The sequence below is a fragment of the Eucyclogobius newberryi genome, unplaced genomic scaffold, assembly GCF_026437365.1.
Source record: "Eucyclogobius newberryi isolate DKJ021-1_F unplaced genomic scaffold, fEucNew1.0.hap1 SCAF_11, whole genome shotgun sequence".
Taxonomy (NCBI): Eukaryota; Metazoa; Chordata; class Actinopteri; order Gobiiformes; family Gobiidae; genus Eucyclogobius; species Eucyclogobius newberryi.
This window is the reverse complement of record NW_027315735.1, coordinates 39361619-39386710: the sequence shown is the minus strand read 5'-3', so window position 1 is coordinate 39386710 and position 25092 is coordinate 39361619. Positions and strand designations below refer to the sequence as shown.

The 25092-nt window shown below is 51.6% G+C and overlaps 1 protein-coding gene across 5 annotated transcripts in view; it reads left to right on the top strand.

Moving 5' to 3' along the window:
• Window positions 1-25092, top strand: part of LOC140354845 (plasma membrane calcium-transporting ATPase 2-like) — an 87666-nt gene that overhangs the window by 28757 nt on the left and 33817 nt on the right. For 3 of the 5 annotated variants that reach the window (XM_072440099.1, XM_072440097.1, XM_072440095.1), the window contains exons 3-8: window positions 147-344; window positions 2790-3047; window positions 4922-5047; window positions 7539-7664; window positions 10276-10311; window positions 21058-21240. In XM_072440099.1, coding sequence (XP_072296200.1) covers window positions 147-344; window positions 2790-3047; window positions 4922-5047; window positions 7539-7664; window positions 10276-10311; window positions 21058-21240 — 927 coding nt within the window. The remainder of the gene's footprint in view (window positions 1-146; window positions 345-2789; window positions 3048-4921; window positions 5048-7538; window positions 7665-10275; window positions 10312-21057; window positions 21241-25092) is intronic. The other 2 variants (XM_072440098.1, XM_072440096.1) reach the window with 1 other exon arrangement.

The window sequence follows — 25092 nt, the reverse complement described above, 5'->3', positions numbered from 1 at the left end:
GCCCTATTTTGATGAATTTATAAAATGGACTCTGGACTCGGACTTCTCAAAGAAATTGGTAACGATTCCTCCTGAAATGTTGAATGTCCCAGATGTTTGTGAAGATGTGTAAATCCTGAAGCTCCTCCTCCTGTTTGCCCCTGCAGGTCTGTCGGGAAACCCCGTGGACCTGGAGAAACGTCACGCGGCGTTCGGGAAGAACTTCATTCCTCCAAAGAAACCCAAAACGTTCCTTCAGCTGGTGTGGGAAGCTCTGCAGGACGTGACCCTGATCATCCTGGAGATCGCAGCCATCATCTCCCTGGGACTGTCCTTCTACCACCCACCAGGGGGCGACAGCGAGGGTAAGACACACAACACTCCACCAGGGGGCGACAGCGAGGGTAAGACACACAACACTCCACCAGGGGGCGACAGCGAGGGTAAGACGCACAACACTCCACCAGGGGACGACAGCGAGGGTAAGACACACAACACTCCACCAGGGGACGACAGCGAGGGTAAGACACACAACACTCCACCAGGGGGCGACAGCGAGGGTAAGACACACAACACTCCACCAGGGGGCGACAGCGAGGGTAAGACGCACAACACTCCACCAGGGGGCGACAGCGAGGGTAAGACACACAACACTCCACCAGGGGGCGACAGCGAGGGTAAGACACACAACACTCCACCAGGGGGCGACAGCGAGGGTAAGACACACAACACTCCACCAGGGGGCGACAGCGAGGGTAAGACACACAACACTCCACCAGGGGGCGACAGCGAGGGTAAGACACACAACACTCCACCAGGGGGCGACAGCGAGGGTAAGACACACAACACTCCACCAGGGGGCGACAGCGAGGGTAAGACACACAACACTCCACCAGGGGACGACAGCGAGGGTAAGACACACAACACTCCACCAGGGGGCGACAGCGAGGGTAAGACACACAACACTCCACCAGGGGACGACAGCGAGGGTCAGACACACAACACTCCACCAGGGGGCGACAGCGAGGGTAAGACACACAACACTCCACCAGGGGACGACAGCGAGGGTAAGACACACAACACTCCACCAGGGGGCGACAGCGAGGGTAAGACACACAACACTCCACCAGGGGGCGACACACACTCCACCAGGGGGCGACACACAGTCCACCAGGGGGCGACAGCGAGGGTAAGACACACTCTAACATGTGTGCGTGTTGTGCGTGTGCGTGTTGTGCGTCTGCGTGTTGTGCGTCTGCGTGTTGTGCGTCTGCGTGTTGTGCGTCTGTGTGTTGTGCGTGTTGTGAATGTTGTGCGTGTTCGTGTTGTGCGTGTTGTGCGTGTTCGTGTTGTGCGTGTTGTGCGTGTGCGTGTTGTGCGTGTGCGTGTTCTGCGTGTTGTGCGTGTTCGTGTTGTGCGTGTGCGTGTTGTGTGTGTGCGTGTTGTGCGTGTTGTGCGTGTTGTGCGTGTTGTGCGTGTTGTGCGTGTTGTTCGTGTTGTGCGTGTTCGTGTTGTTCGTGTTGTGCGTGTTCGTGTTGTGCGTGTTGTGCGTGTTTGTGTTGTGCGTGTTGTGCGTGTTCGTGTTGTGCGTGTGCGTGTTGTGCGTGTTCGTGTTGTGCGTGTTGTTCGTGTTGTGCGTGTTGTGCGTGTTCGTGTTGTGCGTGTTCGTGTTGTGCGTGTTCGTGTTGTGCGTGTTCGTGTTGTGCGTGTTCGTGTTGTGCGTGTTCGTGTTGTGCGTGTTCGTGTTGTGCGTGTGCGTGTTGTTCGTGTTGTGCTTGTGCGTGTTGTGCGTGTGCGTGTTGTGCGTGTGCGTGTTGTGCGTGTTCGTGTTGTGCGTGTTCGTGTTGTGCTTGTGCGTGTTGTGCTTGTGCGTGTTGTGCGTGTGCGTGTTGTTCGTGTTGTGCGTGTGCGTGTTGTTCGTGTTGTGCTTGTGCGTGTTGTTCGTGTTGTGCGTGTGCGTGTTGTTCGTGTTGTGCTTGTGCGTGTTGTGCGTGTGCGTGTTGTGCGTGTTCGTGTTGTGCGTGTTCGTGTTGTGCGTGTTGTTCGTGTTGTGCTTGTGCGTGTTGTGCGTGTTGTGCGTGTGCGTGTTGTGCGTGTTGTGCGTGTGCGTGTTGTGCGTGTTCGTGTTGTGCGTGTTGTGCTTGTGCGTGTTGTGCGTGTTGTGCTTGTGCGTGTTGTGCGTGTTGTGCGTGTGCGTGTTGTGCGTGTTGTGCGTGTGCGTGTTGTGCGTGTTGTGCGTGTGCGTGTTGTGCGTGTTCGTGTTGTGCGTGTTGTGCTTGTGCGTGTTGTGCGTGTTGTGCTTGTGCGTGTTGTGCGTGTTGTGCGTGTGCGTGTTGTGCGTGTGCGTGTTGTGCTTGTGCGTGTTGTGCGTGTTGTGCGTGTTGTGCTTGTGCGTGTTGTGCGTGTTGTGCGTGTGCGTGTTGTGCGTGTTGTTCGTGTTGTGCTTGTGCGTGTTGTGCGTGTTGTGCGTGTTGTGCGTGTGCGTGTTGTGCGTGTGCGTGTTGTGCTTGTGCGTGTTGTGCGTGTTGTGCGTGTTGTGCTTGTGCGTGTTGTGCGTGTTGTGCGTGTGCGTGTTGTGCGTGTTGTTCGTGTTGTGCGTGTGCGTGTTGTGCGTGTTCGTGTTGTGCGTGTTCGTGTTGTGCGTGTTGTTCGTGTTGTGCTTGTGCGTGTTGTGCGTGTTGTGCGTGTGCGTGTTGTGCGTGTTGTGCGTGTTGTGCTTGTGCGTGTTGTGCGTGTTGTGCGTGTGCGTGTTGTGCGTGTTGTGCGTGTTGTGCTTGTGCGTGTTGTGCGTGCTTGTGCTTGTGCTTTAGCCTGTGGACAAGCGGCGTCCGGCGTGGAAGACGAGGGCGAGGCTCAGGCCGGCTGGATCGAGGGCGCCGCCATCCTGTTCTCCGTCATCATCGTTGTCCTGGTGACGGCCTTCAACGACTGGTCCAAAGAGAAGCAGTTCAGGGGTCTGCAGTCACGCATCGAGCAGGAGCAGAAGTTCACCGTCATCCGCAAAGGTCAAGTCATCCAGATCCCCGTCGCCGAGCTCGTGGTCGGCGACATCGCCCAGATCAAGTACGGTAAGAAATGGAGCCGCAGTCGATCCCATTTATAAAGGGGGAAACGTCCCTCCCACTTTTGAAAATGAGTGATTATGCCCCTCCCACTGTTCATGTCAGATGCCCGTCACTATGACCTCTGACCTTCACTCTGTTTCCTCTTCTGAAAGTGCAAACAGCCATGAAACTTCCTCTTTCAAGTGAACTGTGTGAGCTCCAGAGCAGGAGGAACATCACAGCCTGAGGAACATCACAGTCTGAGGAACATCACAGTCTGAGGAACATCACAGTCTGAGGAACATCAAAGTCTGAGGAACATCACAGTCTGAGGAACATCACAGCCTGAGGAACATCACAGCCTGAGGAACATCACAGTCTGAGGAACATCACAGCCTGAGGAACATCACAGTCTGTGGAACATCACAGTCTGAGGAACATCACAGTCTGAGGAACATCACAGTCTGAGGAACATCACAGTCTGAGGAACATCACAGCTTGAGGAACATCACAGCCTGAGGAACATCACAGCCTGAGGAACATCACAGTCTGAGGAACATCACAGTCTGAGGAACATCACAGTCTGAGGAACATCACAGTCTGAGGAACATCACAGCCTGAGGAACATCACAGCCTGAGGAACATCACAGCCTGAGGAACATCACAGTCTGAGGAACATCACAGCCTGAGGAACATCACAGCCTGAGGAACATCACAGTCTGTGGAACATCACAGCCTGAGGAACATCACAGCCTGAGGAACATCACAGCCTGAGGAACATCACAGCCTGAGGAACATCACAGCCTGAGGAACATCACAGTCTGAGGAACATCACAGTCTGAGGAACATCACAGTCTGAGGAACATCACAGTCTGAGGAACATCACAGTCTGAGGAACATCACAGCCTGAGGAACATCACAGCCTGAGGAACATCACAGCCTGAGGAACATCACAGTCTGAGGAACATCACAGCCTGAGGAACATCACAGCCTGAGGAACATCACAGCCTGAGGAACATCACAGTCTGTGGAACATCACAGCCTGAGGAACATCACAGCCTGAGGAACATCACAGCCTGAGGAACATCACAGCCTGAGGAACATCACAGCCTGAGGAACATCACAGTCTGAGGAACATCACAGTCTGAGGAACATCACAGCCTGAGGAACATCACAGTCTGTGGAACATCACAGTCTGAGGAACATCACAGTCTGAGGAACATCACAGCCTGAGGAACATCACAGCCTGAGGAACATCACAGCCTGAGGAACATCACAGCCTGAGGAACATCACAGTCTGAGGAACATCACAGTCTGAGGAACATCACAGTCTGAGGAACATCACAGCCTGAGGAACATCACAGCCTGAGGAACATCACAGCCTGAGGAACATCACAGCCTGAGGAACATCACAGTCTGAGGAACATCACAGTCTGAGGAACATCACAGCCTGAGGAACATCACAGCCTGAGGAACATCACAGCCTGAGGAACATCACAGCCTGAGGAACATCACAGCCTGAGGAACATCACAGCCTGAGGAACATCACAGCCTGAGGAACATCACAGCCTGAGGAACATCACAGTCTGAGGAACATCACAGCCTGAGGAACATCACAGCCTGAGGAACATCACAGCCTGAGGAACATCACAGCCTGAGGAACATCACAGCCTGAGGAACATCACAGCCTGAGGAACATCAAACAAACATGGAAACCTGGTCCAGATAACTCTAAAGTGGCTCTCAGAAGGAGAAATGCTCCGCGGGTTCATTAGTTCTTCACGTCGAGCGACTTGAAGGGCGTGTTTCCGTTGGGCGGATCTGAAGTGTCACGTGCTGCTCAACTTTCTTTCTTTTTCTCTCGCTCTCGCTCTCGCTCTCTCTCGCTCGCTCTGCAGGAGACCTTCTCCCGGCCGATGGGATCCTGATCCAGGGAAACGACCTGAAGATCGATGAGAGTTCTCTGACTGGAGAGAGCGACCAAGTGCGGAAGAGTCTAGAGAAGGACCCCATCCTGCTTTCAGGTGAGAACCTCAGGGCTCAAGATGAACACCTCAGGTCAGAGAACCTCAGGGCTCAAGATGAACACCTCAGGTCAGAGAACCTCAGGGCTCAAGATGAACACCTCAGGTCAGAGAACCTCAGGGCTCAAGAAGATCCAGGTCATAGGCGCAGGATGATTAGACGTGAGACCGTTTCACGTGAGGAGAAGGTTATGATTATATTAACTGTATGAATGGTGTTTGGGTGTTTACAAATGTTAACTTCAGCAAAACATCTGCCAAAACCTGTTGTATCACGTGATGGTATAATCCCTGGTGTGTTCTTCAGGTACTCACGTGATGGTATAATCCCTGATGTGTTCTTCAGGTACTCACGTGATGGTATAATCCCTGATGTGTTCTTCAGGTACTCACGTGATGGTATAATCCCTGATGTGTTCTTCAGGTACTCACGTGATGGTATAATCCCTGGTGTGTTCTTCAGGTACTCACGTGATGGTATAATCCCTGGTGTGTTCTTCAGGTACTCACGTGATGGTATAATCCCTGGTGTGTTCTTCAGGTACTCACGTGATGGTATAATCCCTGGTGTGTTCTTCAGGTACTCACGTGATGGTATAATCCCTGATGTGTTCTTCAGGTACTCACGTGATGGTATAATCCCTGATGTGTTCTTCAGGTACTCACGTGATGGTATAATCCCTGATGTGTTCTTCAGGTACTCACGTGATGGTATAATCCCTGGTGTGTTCTTCAGGTACTCACGTGATGGTATAATCCCTGGTGTGTTCTTCAGGTACTCACGTGATGGTATAATCCCTGATGTGTTCTTCAGGTACTCACGTGATGGTATAATCCCTGGTGTGTTCTTCAGGTACTCACGTGATGGTATAATCCCTGATGTGTTCTTCAGGTACTCACGTGATGGTATAATCCCTGATGTGTTCTTCAGGTACTCACGTGATGGTATAATCCCTGGTGTGTTCTTCAGGTACTCACGTGATGGTATAATCCCTGATGTGTTCTTCAGGTACTCACGTGATGGTATAATCCCTGATGTGTTCTTCAGGTACTCACGTGATGGTATAATCCCTGGTGTGTTCTTCAGGTACTCACGTGATGGTATAATCCCTGGTGTGTTCTTCAGGTACTCACGTGATGGTATAATCCCTGATGTGTTCTTCAGGTACTCACGTGATGGTATAATCCCTGGTGTGTTCTTCAGGTACTCACGTGATGGTATAATCCCTGGTGTGTTCTTCAGGTACTCACGTGATGGTATAATCCCTGATGTGTTCTTCAGGTACTCACGTGATGGTATAATCCCTGATGTGTTCTTCAGGTACTCACGTGATGGTATAATCCCTGGTGTGTTCTTCAGGTACTCACGTGATGGTATAATCCCTGGTGTGTTCTTCAGGTACTCACGTGATGGTATAATCCCTGATGTGTTCTTCAGGTACTCACGTGATGGTATAATCCCTGGTGTGTTCTTCAGGTACTCACGTGATGGTATAATCCCTGATGTGTTCTTCAGGTACTCACGTGATGGTATAATCCCTGATGTGTTCTTCAGGTACTCACGTGATGGTATAATCCCTGATGTGTTCTTCAGGTACTCACGTGATGGTATAATCCCTGATGTGTTCTTCAGGTACTCACGTGATGGTATAATCCCTGATGTGTTCTTCAGGTACTCACGTGATGGTATAATCCCTGGTGTGTTCTTCAGGTACTCACGTGATGGTATAATCCCTGATGTGTTCTTCAGGTACTCACGTGATGGTATAATCCCTGATGTGTTCTTCAGGTACTCACGTGATGGTATAATCCCTGGTGTGTTCTTCAGGTACTCACGTGATGGTATAATCCCTGGTGTGTTCTTCAGGTACTCACGTGATGGTATAATCCCTGATGTGTTCTTCAGGTACTCACGTGATGGTATAATCCCTGATGTGTTCTTCAGGTACTCACGTGATGGTATAATCCCTGATGTGTTCTTCAGGTACTCACGTGATGGTATAATCCCTGATGTGTTCTTCAGGTACTCACGTGATGGTATAATCCCTGATGTGTTCTTCAGGTACTCACGTGATGGTATAATCCCTGGTGTGTTCTTCAGGTACTCACGTGATGGTATAATCCCTGATGTGTTCTTCAGGTACTCACGTGATGGTATAATCCCTGGTGTGTTCTTCAGGTACTCACGTGATGGTATAATCCCTGGTGTGTTCTTCAGGTACTCACGTGATGGTATAATCCCTGATGTGTTCTTCAGGTACTCACGTGATGGTATAATCCCTGATGTGTTCTTCAGGTACTCACGTGATGGTATAATCCCTGGTGTGTTCTTCAGGTACTCACGTGATGGTATAATCCCTGGTGTGTTCTTCAGGTACTCACGTGATGGTATAATCCCTGATGTGTTCTTCAGGTACTCACGTGATGGTATAATCCCTGGTGTGTTCTTCAGGTACTCACGTGATGGTATAATCCCTGGTGTGTTCTTCAGGTACTCACGTGATGGAGGGCTCGGGGAGGATGGTGGTCTCGGCCGTGGGACTGAACTCTCAAACCGGAATCATCTTCACGTTGTTGGGAGCGAGCGAGAACGACGAGGAGAAGAAGGCCAAGAAAAGTAAGAGCCTTTGTCTCTATTTTAAGGCTCTAAGTTCAGAGTTGCAGACTTTGAGGGCCTGAAACTTTTGGATGTTTAAAGGTGATTTTTCTTTCAATAACAACGATCAAAGTGAGAAAATCATCAGCATTTGGCAACTCAGAATCTTCCACACGTTTGGTAAAAAGTCGTTTCCGTGACGACAAAAGCGTAAATGGAGTGAAAGGTCCTAAAGGTCGAGGAACCTTCATGTGGTTTTCAGGACGTGACTCGGCTTCTCCATCGATTGTTTCTCAAAAGCTAAACTTTATTTGGCAAAATAAACTGGACAAAGTTTCAAAGTAAAGGTTTAACCGCTCATTCTAACTGCTCCATGGACCTTTGTTTTGAAAAACACCATTTTTACTTAAGCAAACTTAAACGACAGTCAGGTATTTTCTGCACAAATCTGTTTCTCTACGACATTAACGACTGACAATATTTCAAAATATATATCTATATTTATATAAATATATTTATATGTATTTATATAGATGTATTTATATAGATACATTTATATGTATTTATATAGATACATTTATATGTATTTATATAGATACATTTATATGTATTTATATAGATATATTTATATGTATTTATATAGATGTATTTATATGTATTTATATAGATACATTTATATGTATTTATATAGATATATTTATATGTATTTATATAGATATATTTATATGTATTTATATAGATGTATTTATATGTATTTATATAGATGTATTTATATGTATTTATATAGATATATTTATATGTATTTATATAGATATATTTATATGTATTTATATAGATATATTTATATGTATTTATATAGATATATATAGACAATAGAAATCTGGAAAGGACATTCTGACCCACAGAATTTTGACCGTTAGCATAGCATTCTGATCGTTAGCGTAGCAGTCTGACTGTTAGCGTAGCATTCTGAATGTTAGCGTAGCATTCTGACAAGTAGCATAGCATTCTGACAGCTAGCGTAGCATTCCGGTGGCTAGTGTAGCATTCTGACCTATAACGTAGCATTCTGACTGCTAGTGTCGCTTTCAATAGTTAGCATAGCATTCTGACTGCTAGTGTAGCATTTTGAGCTTTAGCGTAGCATTATTAGCGTTTTGCTTTGATTCCTCTGGGATGATGTCATTGGATTTTTCACTGCTTTGATTTGCTTTGTGCTGTGGCTGTGACTCCGTTTGACCTTTGTTTGACCCCTAAGCCTAACCCCCTTCCTGTTTGTTGTGTCGATCATGATGAGTTCTGATTGGCTGAAGTTTGAGTTCATGCAGGCATCCATTAAATACAAAGGAATGAACGCTCACAACAGAGAGACTGAGACACAATGATCTGACCCGGTTTAGAACCCGTTTTAATCCTGTCCTGGGTCTGGTCCTGGTTTAGAACCCGTTTTAATCCTGTCCTGGGTCTGGTCCTGGTTTAGAACCCGTTTTAATCCTGTCCTGGGTCTGGTCCTGGTTTAGAACCCGTTTTAATCCTGTCCTGGGTCTGGTCCTGGTTTAGAACCCGTTTTAATCCTGTCCTGGGTCTGGTCCTGGTTTAGAACCCGTTTTAATCCTGTCCTGGGTCTGGTCCTGGTTTAGAACCCGTTTTAATCCTGTCCTGGGTCTGGTCCTGGTTTAGAACCCGTTTTAATCCTGTCCTGGGTCTGGTCCTGGTTTAGAACCCGTTTTAATCCTGTCCTGGGTCTGGTCCTGGTTTAGAACCCGTTTTAATCCTGTCCTGGGTCTGGTCCTGGTTTAGAACCCGTTTTAATCCTGTCCTGGGTCTGGTCCTGGTTTAGAACCCGTTTTAATCCTGTCCTGGGTCTGGTTGAGCCGGAACTAATGCTGGTCCCATACGAGCAACCGCAGTTACATCACGCCCGGCTGTGGGCGGCGAAAACCCCCAAAATGACAAGGAAGCAATGCCTTTGTGTTACGGGGTCAGAAGTTAGAGGGTCTGGTGTTAGGGGGACACTTTATTGTCCCCATAGGGACATTTGACACTTTATTGTCCCCATAGGGACATTTGACACTTTATTGTCCTCATAGGGACATTTGACACTTTATTGTCCTCATTGGGACATTTGACACTTTATTGTCCTCATTGGGACATTTGACACTTTATTGTCCCCATAGGGACATTTGACACTTTATTGTCCCCATAGGGACATTTGACACTTTATTGTCCCCATAGGGACATTTGACACTTTATTGTCCTCATAGGGACATTTGACACTTTATTGTCCTCATTGGGACATTTGACACTTTATTGTCCCCATAGGGACATTTGACACTTTATTGTCCCCATAGGGACATTTGACACTTTATTGTCCTCATAGGGACATTTGACCCAGCTTCAATGTCTTTAACCGAGGCGCACGAGCCAAAACGACTGCGATTGCTCGTATGCTAAATGCAGCGTCCTGAGTAATGTGCCGTGATTGGCAGTGAGGAGGGGGCGTGACTGTGTCTCTCTGCTCTGATTGGTCCATTCCTGCCACAGCTCACACACAGGAAACTTGTTTCTTTTATTTTTCGTCGTTCTTTCGTTCGGCCCATGCTCAGCCCTCCCCCTCTCTCTCTTTGAACAGGTAAAAAACCAGGAGCCCCCGAAAATCGCAACAAAGGTAACCCCCCCTCACCCCCCCTCCTGACCCCCCCTCCTGACCCCCACTCCTGACCCCTCCTCCTGACCCCTCCTCCTCACCCCCCCTCACCCCTCCTCCTCACCCTTCCCCCTTCCTCTTCCTCATGTGTCTGTCAGCTCTGAGGTCAGCTCTGAGGTCAGCTCTGAGGTCAGCTCTGAGGTCAGCTCTGAGGTCAGCTCTGAGGTCAGCTCTGAGGCCAGCTCTGAGGTCAGCTCTGAGGTCAGCTCTGAGGTCAGCTCTGAGGCCAGCTCTGAGGTCAGCTCTGAGGCCAGCTCTGAGGTCAGCTCTGAGGCCAGCTCTGAGGTCAGCTCTGAGGTCAGCTCTGAGGCCAGCTCTGAGGTCAGCTCTGAGGTCAGCTCTGAGGTCAGCTCTGAGGCCAGCTCTGAGGTCAGCTCTGAGGTCAGCTCTGAGGCCAGCTCTGAGGTCAGCTCTGAGGTCAGCTCTGAGGCCAGCTCTGAGGCCAGCTCTGAGGTCAGCTCTGAGGTCAGCTCTGAGGCCAGCTCTGAGGTCAGCTCTGAGGCCAGCTCTGAGGTCAGCTCTGAGGTCAGCTCTGAGGTCAGCTCTGAGGCCAGCTCTGAGGTCAGCTCTGAGGTCAGCTCTGAGGTCAGCTCTGAGGCCAGCTCTGAGGTCAGCTCTGAGGTCAGCTCTGAGGTCAGCTCTGAGGCCAGCTCTGAGGCCAGCTCTGAGGTCAGCTCTAGGCAAACACAATGAACAGTTATTTTAAACTACACCTTCATCCACAGACACGCTCTTGGAAGGACAGTAAGATCTGGAACATCTAAGATCTAGTAGCACTTCCTCAATATGGGCCCTGGCCCCCCCCACTGTGTGACAGCATAAATTTGCATTGTGTGATCAGTTCTGACCAACTGGAGCTAGAGGTGGAGCTAGAGGTGGAGCTAGAGGTGGAGCTAGAGGTGGAGCTAGAAAATCAGTTTGGACAGTTTGTTGTCACATAAATAGTGAGTGGCCAGTAAAAGACTCACATCTGGACCGTCTTCATGGAGGTCATGTGACCAGAAGAGCAGGTTTCTCTGACCTTCATGAGGGTCAAGGCCTCAGATGACCTTTTTATGGTCATGAGCATGAATAATGTATGTGACTGCAACGTATATGACACCCTCAGGTCCTTTAGATCAGACTGACCTTCTGCTCACAAGAGAACACGAGGAACACAGGGAGAACACAGGGAGAACACGAGGAACACGAGGAACACGGGGAACACGGGGAGAACACAGGGAGAACACAGGGCGAACACAGGGAGAACACAGGGAGAACACAGGGAGAACACAGGGAGAACACGAGGAACACGGGGAACACGGGGAACACACGAGGAACACGGGGAACACGGGGAGAACACAGGGAGAACACAGGGAGAACACGAGGAACACGAGGAACATGGGGAGAACACGAGGAACACGGGGAGAACACGAGGAACACGAGGAACACGGGGAACACGGGGAGAACACAGGGAGAACACGAGGAACACGAGGAACACGGGGAGAACACGAGGAACACGGGGAGAACACGAGGAACACGGGGAGAACACGGGGAACACGAGGAGAACACGAGGAACACGAGGAACACGGGGAACACGGGGAGAACACGAGGAACACGAGGAACACGGGGAACACGGGGAACACGGGGAGAACACGAGGAACACGAGGAACACGAGGAACACGAGGAACACGGGGAGAACACGAGGAACACGGGGAACACGGGGAACACGGGGAGAACACGAGGAACACGGGGAGAACACGAGGAACACGGGGAGAACACGAGGAACACGAGGAACACGGGGAACACGGGGAGAACACGAGGAACACGAGGAACACGGGGAACACGGGGAACACGGGGAACACGGGGAGAACACAGGGAGAACACGAGGAACACGAGGAACACGAGGAACACGAGGAACACGGGGAGAACACGAGGAACACGAGGAACACGGGGAACACGGGGAACACGGGGAGAACACAGGGAGAACACAGGGAGAACACGAGGAACACGAGGAACACGAGGAACATGGGGAGAACACGAGGAACACGAGGAACACGAGGAACACGAGGAACACGGGGAACACGGGGAACACGGGGAACACGGGGAACACGGGGAGAACACAGGGAGAACACAGGGCGAACACAGGGAGAACACGAGGAACACGAGGAACATGGGGAGAACACGAGGAACACGAGGAACACGGGGAACACGGGGAACACGAGGAACACGGGGAACACGGGGAGAACACGAGGAACACGGGGAACACGGGGAACACGGGGAGAACACGAGGAACACGAGGAACACGAGGAACACGAGGAACACGGGGAGAACACGAGGAACACGAGGAACACGGGGAACACGGGGAACACGGGGAGAACACGAGGAACACGGGGAGAACACGAGGAACACGGGGAGAACACGAGGAACACGAGGAACACGAGGAACACGGGGAACACGGGGAGAACACGAGGAACACGAGGAACACGGGGAACACGGGGAACACGGGGAACACGGGGAACACGGGGAGAACACAGGGAGAACACGAGGAACACGAGGAACACGAGGAACACGAGGAACACGGGGAGAACACGAGGAACACGAGGAACACGGGGAACACGGGGAACACGGGGAGAACACAGGGAGAACACAGGGAGAACACGAGGAACACGAGGAACACGAGGAACACGGGGAACACGGGGAACACGGGGAACACGGGGAGAACACAGGGAGAACACAGGGCGAACACAGGGAGAACACGAGGAACACGAGGAACACGAGGAACATGGGGAGAACACGAGGAACACGGGGAACACGGGGAACACGAGGAACACGGGGAACACGGGGAGAACACAGGGAGAACACAGGGAGAACACAGGGGGAACACGAGGAACACGAGGAACACGGGGAGAACACGGGGAGAACACGAGGAACACGAGGAACACGAGGAACACGAGGAACACGAGGAACACGGGGAGAACACGAGGAACACGAGGAACACGGGGAACACGGGGAACACGAGGAACACGGGGAGAACACGAGGAACACGAGGAACACGGGGAACACGGGGAGAACACAGGGAGAACACAGGGAGAACACGAGGAACACGGGGAACACGGGGAGAACACAGGGAGAACACGAGGAACACGAGGAACACGGGGAGAACGCGAGGAACACGGGGAGAACACGGGGAGAACACGAGGAACACGGGGAGAACACGAGGAACACGGGGAGAACACGAGGAACACGAGGAACACGAGGAACACGGGGAACACGGGGAGAACACGAGGAACACGAGGAACACGGGGAACACGGGGAACACGGGGAGAACACAGGGAGAACACGAGGAACACGAGGAACACGAGGAACACGAGGAACACGGGGAGAACACGAGGAACACGAGGAACACGGGGAACACGGGGAACACGGGGAGAACACAGGGAGAACACAGGGAGAACACGAGGAACACGAGGAACACGAGGAACATGGGGAGAACACGAGGAACACGAGGAACACGAGGAACACGAGGAACACGGGGAACACGGGGAACACGGGGAACACGGGGAACACGGGGAGAACACAGGGAGAACACAGGGAGAACACAGGGCGAACACAGGGAGAACACGAGGAACACGAGGAACATGGGGAGAACACGAGGAACACGAGGAACACGAGGAACACGGGGAACACGGGGAACACGAGGAACACGGGGAACACGGGGAGAACACGAGGAACACGGGGAACACGGGGAACACGGGGAGAACACGAGGAACACGAGGAACACGAGGAACACGAGGAACACGGGGAGAACACGAGGAACACGAGGAACACGGGGAACACGGGGAACACGGGGAGAACACGAGGAACACGGGGAGAACACGAGGAACACGAGGAACACGAGGAACACGGGGAACACGGGGAGAACACGAGGAACACGAGGAACACGGGGAACACGGGGAACACGGGGAGAACACAGGGAGAACACGAGGAACACGAGGAACACGAGGAACACGAGGAACACGGGGAGAACACGAGGAACACGAGGAACACGGGGAACACGGGGAACACGGGGAACACGGGGAGAACACAGGGAGAACACAGGGAGAACACGAGGAACACGAGGAACACGAGGAACATGGGGAGAACACGAGGAACACGAGGAACACGAGGAACACGGGGAACACGGGGAACACGGGGAACACGGGGAACACGGGGAGAACACAGGGAGAACACAGGGCGAACACAGGGAGAACACGAGGAACACGAGGAACACGAGGAACATGGGGAGAACACGAGGAACACGGGGAACACAGGGAACACGAGGAACACGGGGAACACGGGGAGAACACAGGGAGAACACAGGGAGAACACGAGGAACACGAGGAACACGAGGAACACGGGGAGAACACGGGGAGAACACGAGGAACACGAGGAACACGAGGAACACGAGGAACACGGGGAGAACACGAGGAACACGAGGAACACGGGGAACACGAGGAACACGGGGAGAACACGAGGAACACGAGGAACACGGGGAACACGGGGAGAACACAGGGAGAACACAGGGAGAACACGAGGAACACGGGGAACACGGGGAGAACACAGGGAGAACACGAGGAACACGAGGAACACGGGGAGAACGCGAGGAACACGGGGAGAACACGGGGAGAACACGAGGAACACGGGGAGAACACGAGGAACACGGGGAGAACACGGGGAGAACACGAGGAGAACATGGGGAACACGGGGGGAACACGAGGAACACAGGGAGAACACGAGGAACACGAGGAACACGGGGAGAACACGAGGAACACGAGGAACACGAGGAACACGAGGAACACGGGGAACACGGGGAGAACACAGGGAGAACACAGGGAGAACACGAGGAACACGAGGAACACGAGGAACACGAGGAACATGGGGAGAACACGGGGAACACGGGGAACACGGGGAGAACACAGGGAGAACACGAGGAACACGGGGAACACGGGGAACACACGAGGAACACGAGGAACACGGGGAACACGGGGAGAACACAGGGAGAACACAGGGAGAACACGAGGGACATGGGGAGAACACGAGGAACACGAGGAACACGGGGAGAACACGAGGAACACGAGGAACATGAGGAACACGAGGAGAACACGGGGAGAACACGGGGAGAACACGGGGAGAACACGGGGAGAACACGGGGAGAACACGAGGAACACGAGGAGAACATGGGGAACACGGGGGGAACACGAGGAACACAGGGAGAACACGAGGAACACGAGGAACACGAGGAACACGGGGAGAACACGAGGAACACGGGGAGAACACGGGGAGAACACGAGGAACACGGGGAGAACACGAGGAACACGGGGAGAACACGAGAAACACGGGGAGAACACGAGGAACACGGGGAAAACACGAGAAACACAGGGAGAACACGAGGAACACGGGGAGAACACGAGGAACACGAGGAGAACATGGGGAACACGGGGGGAACACGAGGAACACGGGGAGAACACAAGGAACACGGGGAGAACACGAGGAACACGGGGAGAACACAGGGAGAACACGAGGAACACGGGGAGAACACAAGGAACACGGGGAGAACACGAGGAACACGGGGAGAACACAGGGAGAACACAAGGAACACGGGGAGAACACGAGGAACACGGGGAGAACACGAGGAACACGAGGAGAACACGAGGAACACGGGGAGAACACGAGGAGAACACGAGGAACACGGGGAGAACACGAGGAACACAGGGAGAACACGGGGAGAACACGAGGAACACGGGGAGAACACAGGGAGAACACGAGGAACACGGGGAGAACACGGGGAGAACACGAGGAACACGAGGAACACGGGGAGAACACAGGGAACACGAGGAACACGGGGAGAACACGAGGAACACGAGGAGAACATGGGGAACACGGGGGGAACACGGGGAGAACACAGGGAGAACACAAGGAACACGGGGAGAACACGAGGAACAATAGGAGAACACGGGGAGAACACGAGGAACACGGGGAGAACACGAGGAACACGGGGAGAACACAGGGAGAACACGAGGAACACGGGGAGAACACGAGGAACACGGGGAGAACACAAGGAACACGGGGAGAACACGAGGAACACGGGGAGAACACGAGGAACACGAGGAGAACACGAGGAACACGGGGAGAACACGAGGAACACGGGGAGAACACGAGGAACACGGGGAGAACACGAGGAACACGGGGAGAACACGAGGAACACGGGGAGAACACGAGGAGAACATGGGGAACACGGGGGGAACACGGGGAACACGGGGGGAACACGAGGAACACGGGGAGAACACAAGGAACACGGGGAGAACACGAGGAACACGGGGAGAACACGAGGAGAACACGAGGAACACGGGGAGAACACGAGGAACACGGGGAGAACACAAGGAACACGGGGAGAACACGAGGAACACGGGGAGAACACGAGGAACATGAGGAACACGGGGAGAACACAGGGAGAACACGAGGAACACGGGGAGAACACGAGGAACACGGGGAGAACACGAGGAGAACACGAGGAACACGGGGAGAACACGAGGAACACGGGGAGAACACAAGGAACACGGGGAGAACACGAGGAACACGGGGAGAACACGAGGAACATGAGGAACACGGGGAGAACACAGGGAGAACACGAGGAACACGGGGAGAACACAGGGAGAACACGGGGAGAACACGAGGAACACGGGGAGAACACGAGGAACACGGGGAGAACACAGGGAGAACACGAGGAACACGGGGAGAACAGTAGGAAAACGAGGAACACGGGGAGAACACGAGGAACACGGGGAGAACACGAGGAACACGGGGAACACGGGGGGAACACGGGGAGAGCACAGGGAGAACACGAGGAACACGGGGAGAACATGAGGAACACGAGGAACACGGGGAGAACACGAGGAACACGGGGAGAACACGAGGAACACGGGGAGAACACGAGGAACACGGGGAGAACACGGGGAACACGAGGAACACGGGGAGAACACGGGGAGAACACGGGGAGAACACGGGGAGAACACAGGGAGAACACGAGGAACACGGGGAGAACACGGGGAGAACACGAGGAATACGGGGAGAACACGGGGAGAACGGGGAACACGGAGAACACGGGGAGAACACGGGGAGAACACGGGGAGAACACGGGGGGAACACGGGGAGAACACGGGGAGAACACGGGGAACACGGGGAACACGGTGAGAACACGGAGAACACGAGGAACACGGGGAGAACGGGGGGAACACGGGGGGAACACGGGGAACACGGGGAACACGGGGAACACGGGGAGAACACGGGGAGAACACGGGGAGAACACGGGGAGAACACGGGGAGAACACAGGAGGAACACGAGGAACACGGGGAGAACACGGGGAACACCAGGAACACGGGGAACACGAGGAACACGTGGAGAACACAGGGAGAACACGAGGAACACGGGGAGAACACGAGGAACACGGGGAACACGGGGAACACGAGGAACACGGGGAGAACACGAGGAACACGGGGAACACGGGGAACACGAGGAACACGGGGAGAACACAGGGAGAACACGAGGAACACGAGGAACACGGGGAGAACACGGGGAGAACACGGGGAGAACACGGGGAGAACACGGGGGGAACACGGGGAGAACACGGGGAGAACACGGGGAGAACACGGGGATAACACGGGGAGAACACGAGGAACACGGGGGGAACACGAAGAACACGGGGAGAACACGAGGAACAAGGGGAGAACACGGGGAGAACACGAGGAACAAGGGGAGAACACGGGGAGAACACAGGAGGAACACGGGGAGAACACGAGGAACACGGGGAGAACACGAGTAACAAGGGGAGAACACGGGGAGAACACAGGAGGAACACGGGGAGAACACGAGGAACACGGGGAGAACACGAGGAACACGGGGAACACGAGGAACACGGGGAACACGAGGAACACGGGGAACACGAGGAACACGGGGAGAACACAGGGAGAACACGAGGAACACGGGGAGAACACTAGGAACACGGGGAGAACACGGAGAACACGAGGAACACGGGGAACACGGGGAGAACACGGGGAGAACACGGGGGGAACACGGGGAGAACACGGGGAGAACACGGGGAGAACACGAGGAACACGGGGGGAACACGAAGAACACGGGGAGAACACGAGGAACAAGGGGAGAACATGAGGAACACGGGGAGAACACGAGGAACACGGGGAGAACACGAGGAACACGGGGAGAACACGGGGAACACGGGGAGAACACGGGGAACACGGGGAGAACACGGGGAACACGGGAGAACACGAGGAACACGGGGAGAACACGGGGAGAACACGGGGAGAACACGGGGAGAACACGGGGAGAACACGGGGAGAACACGAGGAGAACACGAGGAACACGGGGAGAACACGAGGAACACGGGGAGAACACGAGGAACACGGGGAGAACACGGGGAACACGGGGAGAACACGGGGAGAACACGGAGAGAACACGAGGAACACGGGGACCACGGGGAGAACACGGGGAACACGGGGAGAACACGAGGAACACGGGGAGAACACGAGGAACACGGGGAGAACACGAGGAACACGGGGAGAACACGAGGAACACGAGGAACACGGGGAGAACACGGGGAACACGGGGGGGAACACGGGGGAGAATATGGGGGGTAAACACGAGGGGGAGAGAACACAGAACATGAGGAAACTTCTCACCTCACTGTTGGAACCTAAATCTTAAGGTTCACCAGAGCTGGAGCCCCCTCCCTCACTTCCTCACCCCTCACTTCCTCACCCCTCACTTCCTCACCACTCACTTCCTCACCACTCACTTCCTCACCCCTCACTTCCTCACCCCTCACTTCCTCACTTCCTCACCCCTCACTTCCTCACCCCTCACTTCCTCACCCCTCACTTCCTCACCACTCACTTCCTCACCCCTCACTTCCTCACCCCTCACTTCCTCACTTCCTCACTTCCTCACCCCTCACTTCCTCACCCCTCACTTCCTCACCCCTCACTTCCTCACCCCTCACTTCCTCACCCCTCACTTCCTCACTTCCTCACTTCCTCACCCCTCACTTCCTCACCCCTCACTTCCTCACCCCTCACTTCCTCACCACTCACTTCCTCACCCCTCACTTCCTCACCCCTCACTTCCTCACTTCCTCACTTCCTCACCCCTCACTTCCTCACCCCTCACTTCCTCACCCCCCTCACTTCCTCACCCCTCACTTCCTCACCCCTCCCTCCACCTCGCTCGCCCCCCTCACTCTCATGTCGTTTGTCTGTGGCTCGTTGCGTTTGGCGTTTTCTTTTTCAGTTGCGTTTTCATGTTTTCGCTGTACTTTTCTTGCAAATTTCCTGTATCTTTTTGAGGTACCCCCTCCCTCTTCCTTTTCCCGCCGCCGAGCGTCTTTTCCCCTGGTTCAGTGCAGCGTGTGTCCTGTGCTGTGATTGGTCCGTGCTGTTAGCTGCTGTGGCTAATCGATGCTCTGTGCTCTGTCCGTCTCAAACTTTCCTGACTTTTCTTTGTCTAAATGTTCAAATGTTTTAAAGTCTCTGGTTTGAGTGATGTGCTGCTTGTGCTGTCACTTTAGCGCCACCTTCTGTCAGTGTTTTATGGTTTCCACAAACGCACATGAAAAGGTTTGGAAGGATTCTATGAAAACCAGCACATTTTTAAAGAGGCTCCTTGCACAGCACCGCGGCGTTAGGACCGCGGCGTTAGGACCGCGGCGTTAGCGGCGTTAGCACCGCGGCGTTTGCTTCAAATAATCAATATCTAAAGATTATGGAGTGGACGAGTCACAGGTCTGTGTTTGTGCTAATGCTAATGCTAACCTGAATTGTACGTATGGTTAACGTACACATGATCTTTAAATGTTGATTATTTTGGCGTGGAAACATAGAGTCTAAACCTCAGAGCGGAGCTGTGCAACAATCCTTTTTTGACACTTTGTGCTTCTTCTGTTCACTCAGAGCTTTGCAGATGTAGAAGAAGAACATGTCCCTCAAACTCCTGTGTGAACTTCTGGAGCTTTGTGTCGTCTGAGGACTTTCTGTGGCAGATGTTCGTTTGCTTCTGCTTCAGCTGCACTGCAGACGCTAACTCTGACTCCTCCCCCCCAACCCTCACCTCCCCCCTAACCCTCACCTCCCCCCCAACCCTCACCTCCCCCCTAACCCTCACCTCCTCCCCCCTAACCCTCACCTCCCCCCTAACCCTCACCTCCTCCCCCCTAACCCTCACCTCCCCCCTAACCCTCACCTCCTCCCCCCCTAACCCTCACCCCCTCCCCCCCTAACCCTCACCTCCCCCCTAACCCTCACCTCCCCCCTAACCCTCACCTCCCCCCCCAACCCTCACCTCCCCCCTAACCCTCACCTCCCCCCTAACCCTCACCTCCCCCCTAACCCTAAACATCTCATTTCCTTTCCTTGTCTCCTCACCCCTCACCTTCTCGTTTCCTCCTCTTGACTCCTTACCACCTCGTTTCCTCTTCTTGCCTCCTCACCTCCTCGTTTCCTCTTCTTGTCTCCTCACCTCCTCGTTTCCTCTTCTTGTCTCCTCACCTCCTCGTTTCCTCTTCTTGCCTCCTCACCTCCTCGTTTCCTCCTCTTGTCTCCACACCTCCTCGTTTCCTCTTCTTGTCTCCTCACCTCCTCGTTTCCTCTCCTTGTCTCCTCACCTCCTTGTGTCCTCAGCTCCCACGAAGGACGGCATCGCGTTGGAGATCCAGCCCCTGAAGAGTGACGAGGCGGGGGAGGCGGAGGAGAAAGAGGAGAAGGAGGAGGTCAAACCTGTGAAGAAGGTCAACGTCACAAAGAAGGAGAAGTCTGTGCTTCAGGGCAAACTGACCCGACTCGCCGTCCAGATCGGAAAAGCAGGTCAGTGACTCCACGTTCTCCTGCAGAGTAACTCTGAGTAAGCCCCGCCCACCGGGCGAGGCCTGCTTATAATGGTCTGTTTACAGTTTCACCTGAAACTAATCTCCTTTGTTACCCCAACAAACCTGTACTGGGCCATATGAGTTATATTGTTAGCTGCTGCAGCTCCTCATCACTGATGAGTACCTGATTTACATAAGAATGACCCGGGCTGATGTAAAGAGAGCCACATAGTGAGACTAAAGAGCCACATAGTGAGACTAAAGAGCCACATAGTGAGACTAAAGAGCCACATAGTGAGACTAAAGAGCCACATAGTGAGACTAAAGAGCCACATAGTGAGACTAAAGAGCCACATAGTGAGACTAAAGAGCCACATAGTGAGACTAAAGAGAGCCACATAGTGAGACTAAAGAGCCACATAGTGAGACTAAAGAGCCACATAGTGAGACTAAAGAGCCACATAGTGAGACTAAAGAGCCACATAGTGAGACTAAAGAGAGCCACATAGTGAGACTAAAGAGAGCCACATAGTGAGACTAAAGAGCCACATAGTGAGACTAAAGAGCCACATAGTGAGACTAAAGAGCCACATAGTGAGACTAAAGAGCCACATAGTGAGACTAAAGAGCCACATAGTGAGACTAAAGAGCCACATAGTGAGACTAAAGAGCCACATAGTGAGACTAAAGAGAGCCACATAGTGAGACTAAAGAGCCACATAGTGAGACTAAAGAGCCACATAGTGAGACTAAAGAGCCACATAGTGAGACTAAAGAGCCACATAGTGAGACTAAAGAGCCACATAGTGAGACTAAAGAGAGCCACATAGTGAGACTAAAGAGCCACATAGTGAGACTAAAGAGCCACATAGTGAGACTAAAGAGCCACATAGTGAGACTAAAGAGAGCCACATAGTGAGACTAAAGAGCCACATAGTGAGACTAAAGAGAGCCACATAGTGAGACTAAAGAGAGCCACATAGTGAGACTAAAGAGCCACATAGTGAGACTAAAGAGCCACATAGTGAGACTAAAGAGCCACATAGTGAGACTAAAGAGCCACATAGTGAGACTAAAGAGCCACATAGTGAGACTAAAGAGCCACATAGTGAGACTAAAGAGCCACATAGTGAGACTAAAGAGCCACATAGTGAGACTAAAGAGCCACATAGTGAGACTAAAGAGAGCCACATAGAGAGACTAAAGAGCCACATAGTGAGACTAAAGAGAGCCACATAGTGAGACTAAAGAGCCACATAGTGAGACTAAAGAGCCACATAGTGAGAGCCACATAGTGAGACTAAAGAGAGCCACATAGTGAGACTAAAGAGCCACATAGTGAGACTAAAGAGCCACATAGTGAGACTAAAGAGCCACATAGTGAGACTAAAGAGCCACATAGTGAGACTAAAGAGAGCCACATAGAGAGACTAAAGAGAGCCACATAGTGAGACTAAAGAGCCACATAGTGAGACTAAAGAGAGCCACATAGTGAGACTAAAGAGCCACATAGTGAGACTAAAGAGCCACATAGTGAGACTAAAGAGCCACATAGTGAGACTAAAGAGAGCCACATAGTGAGACTAAAGAGCCACATAGTGAGACTAAAGAGAGCCACATAGTGAGACTAAAGAGAGCCACATAGTGAGACTAAAGAGCCACATAGTGAGACTAAAGAGCCACATAGTGAGACTAAAGAGCCACATAGTGAGACTAAAGAGCCACATAGTGAGACTAAAGAGAGCCACATAGTGAGACTAAAGAGCCACATAGTGAGACTAAAGAGAGCCACATAGAGAGACTAAAGAGCCACATAGTGAGACTAAAGAGAGCCACATAGTGAGACTAAAGAGCCACATAGTGAGACTAAAGAGCCACATAGTGAGAGCCACATAGTGAGACTAAAGAGAGCCACATAGTGAGACTAAAGAGTCACATAGTGAGACTAAAGAGCCACATAGTGAGACTAAAGAGCCACATAGTGAGACTAAAGAGCCACATAGTGAGACTAAAGAGCCACATAGTGAGACTAAAGAGCCACATAGTGAGACTAAAGAGCCACATAGTGAGACTAAAGAGCCACATAGTGAGACTAAAGAGAGCCACATAGTGAGACTAAAGAGCCACATAGTGAGACTAAAGAGCCACATAGTGAGACTAAAGAGCCACATAGTGAGACTAAAGAGCCACATAGTGAGACTAAAGAGCCACATAGTGAGACTAAAGAGCCACATAGTGAGACTAAAGAGCCACATAGTGAGACTAAAGAGCCACATAGTGAGACTAAAGAGCCACATAGAGAGACTAAAGAGCCACATAGTGAGACTAAAGAGAGCCACATAGTGAGACTAAAGAGCCACATAGTGAGACTAAAGAGCCACATAGTGAGACTAAAGAGAGCCACATAGTGAGACTAAAGAGCCACATAGTGAGACTAAAGAGAGCCACATAGTGAGACTAAAGAGCCACATAGTGAGAGCCACATAGTGAGACTAAAGAGAGCCACATAGTGAGACTAAAGAGCCACATAGTGAGACTAAAGAGCCACATAGTGAGACTAAAGAGAGCCACATAGTGAGACTAAAGAGCCACATAGTGAGACTAAAGAGCCACATAGTGAGACTAAAGAGAGCCACATAGTGAGACGAAAGAGCCACATAGTGAGACTAAAGAGAGCCACATAGTGAGACTAAAGAGCCACATAGTGAGACTAAAGAGCCACATAGTGAGACTAAAGAGAGCCACATAGTGAGACTAAAGAGCCACATAGTGAGACTAAAGAGCCACATAGTGAGACTAAAGAGCCACTGCACCAGAGGCTCTCACACGTCAGACACTGGAGTTCAGGACCACAGAGCGACGTGCAGCTTCATCTTAAAGACACAAAACACTGGATCAAAGACAGTTTGACAATAAGATTTTTATGGCCCGTTATAGGGCTGTTAGGTCATCTTTTTTTACAACGGACCCCTGCTGGACGAATGAGGGATTACATACAGCCATAAATAATAACATATGATAAAAACATTGCGAGCCTCGCCCGGTGCAGAGGCTGTTCAAGAGTTTAGATCGAGTGGATTGTCACAAAGTTTATGACAAATACACTTTAATATGTGATGTTTACATTTAAAAACACGAGGCTGATTCACTCATGTCACTGTAACACCTGAACATGAAATATACTGGTCAAAGTGTTAAAGTACAGCTGTAAAAATGTACTTCACACAGATTTTTGATCATCAGAAGACGTTTGCCTGGTTTTGTCTTAAAAAAGCATTAAAAAAGTACTCGTGACATCTGCCTAAACGTACGACACGTCAGCAGGTCCTACAGATACCTCAAACATCTACTGAGACACAGTACTGTTACGTCTGTGTTTTGATCATTGAAATGTGTCGGGAGCGGTTCTGTAAAAGTCTGAACATCGAGGACACGTGTGACATTAAAACGCGTGACTTTGACGTGTTCTTTGCTGTATCAGTGTTAAAAATAACTGGAGGCTCTATAAATAAGGTGTTTGAAACCAAAGCAGCAGCGACACATCAAAGATTGTATCAGAACATGATTCTATTCTCCAGAAGTCTGAGCTTGTTCCAGAGCAGATACTCCTTCCACAATAGCACAATATAAATATTCTAAACTCTTTCCTTCTGCTCGGCTCTTAAAGAGTCATATTTTAAATGCACTTTGACTCCACAAACACAAGAACCTTTTTTTCTTCGAACATGAGAAATTTTAAAGTTATAAATGCTTCTTAAATGATTTCCTCACTCCTCTGGTACACTTCCTTAGTTTAGAAAATCAGTTGGATTGATAATTTTTAATTTAGTTAATTTTATTGTAGTTAATT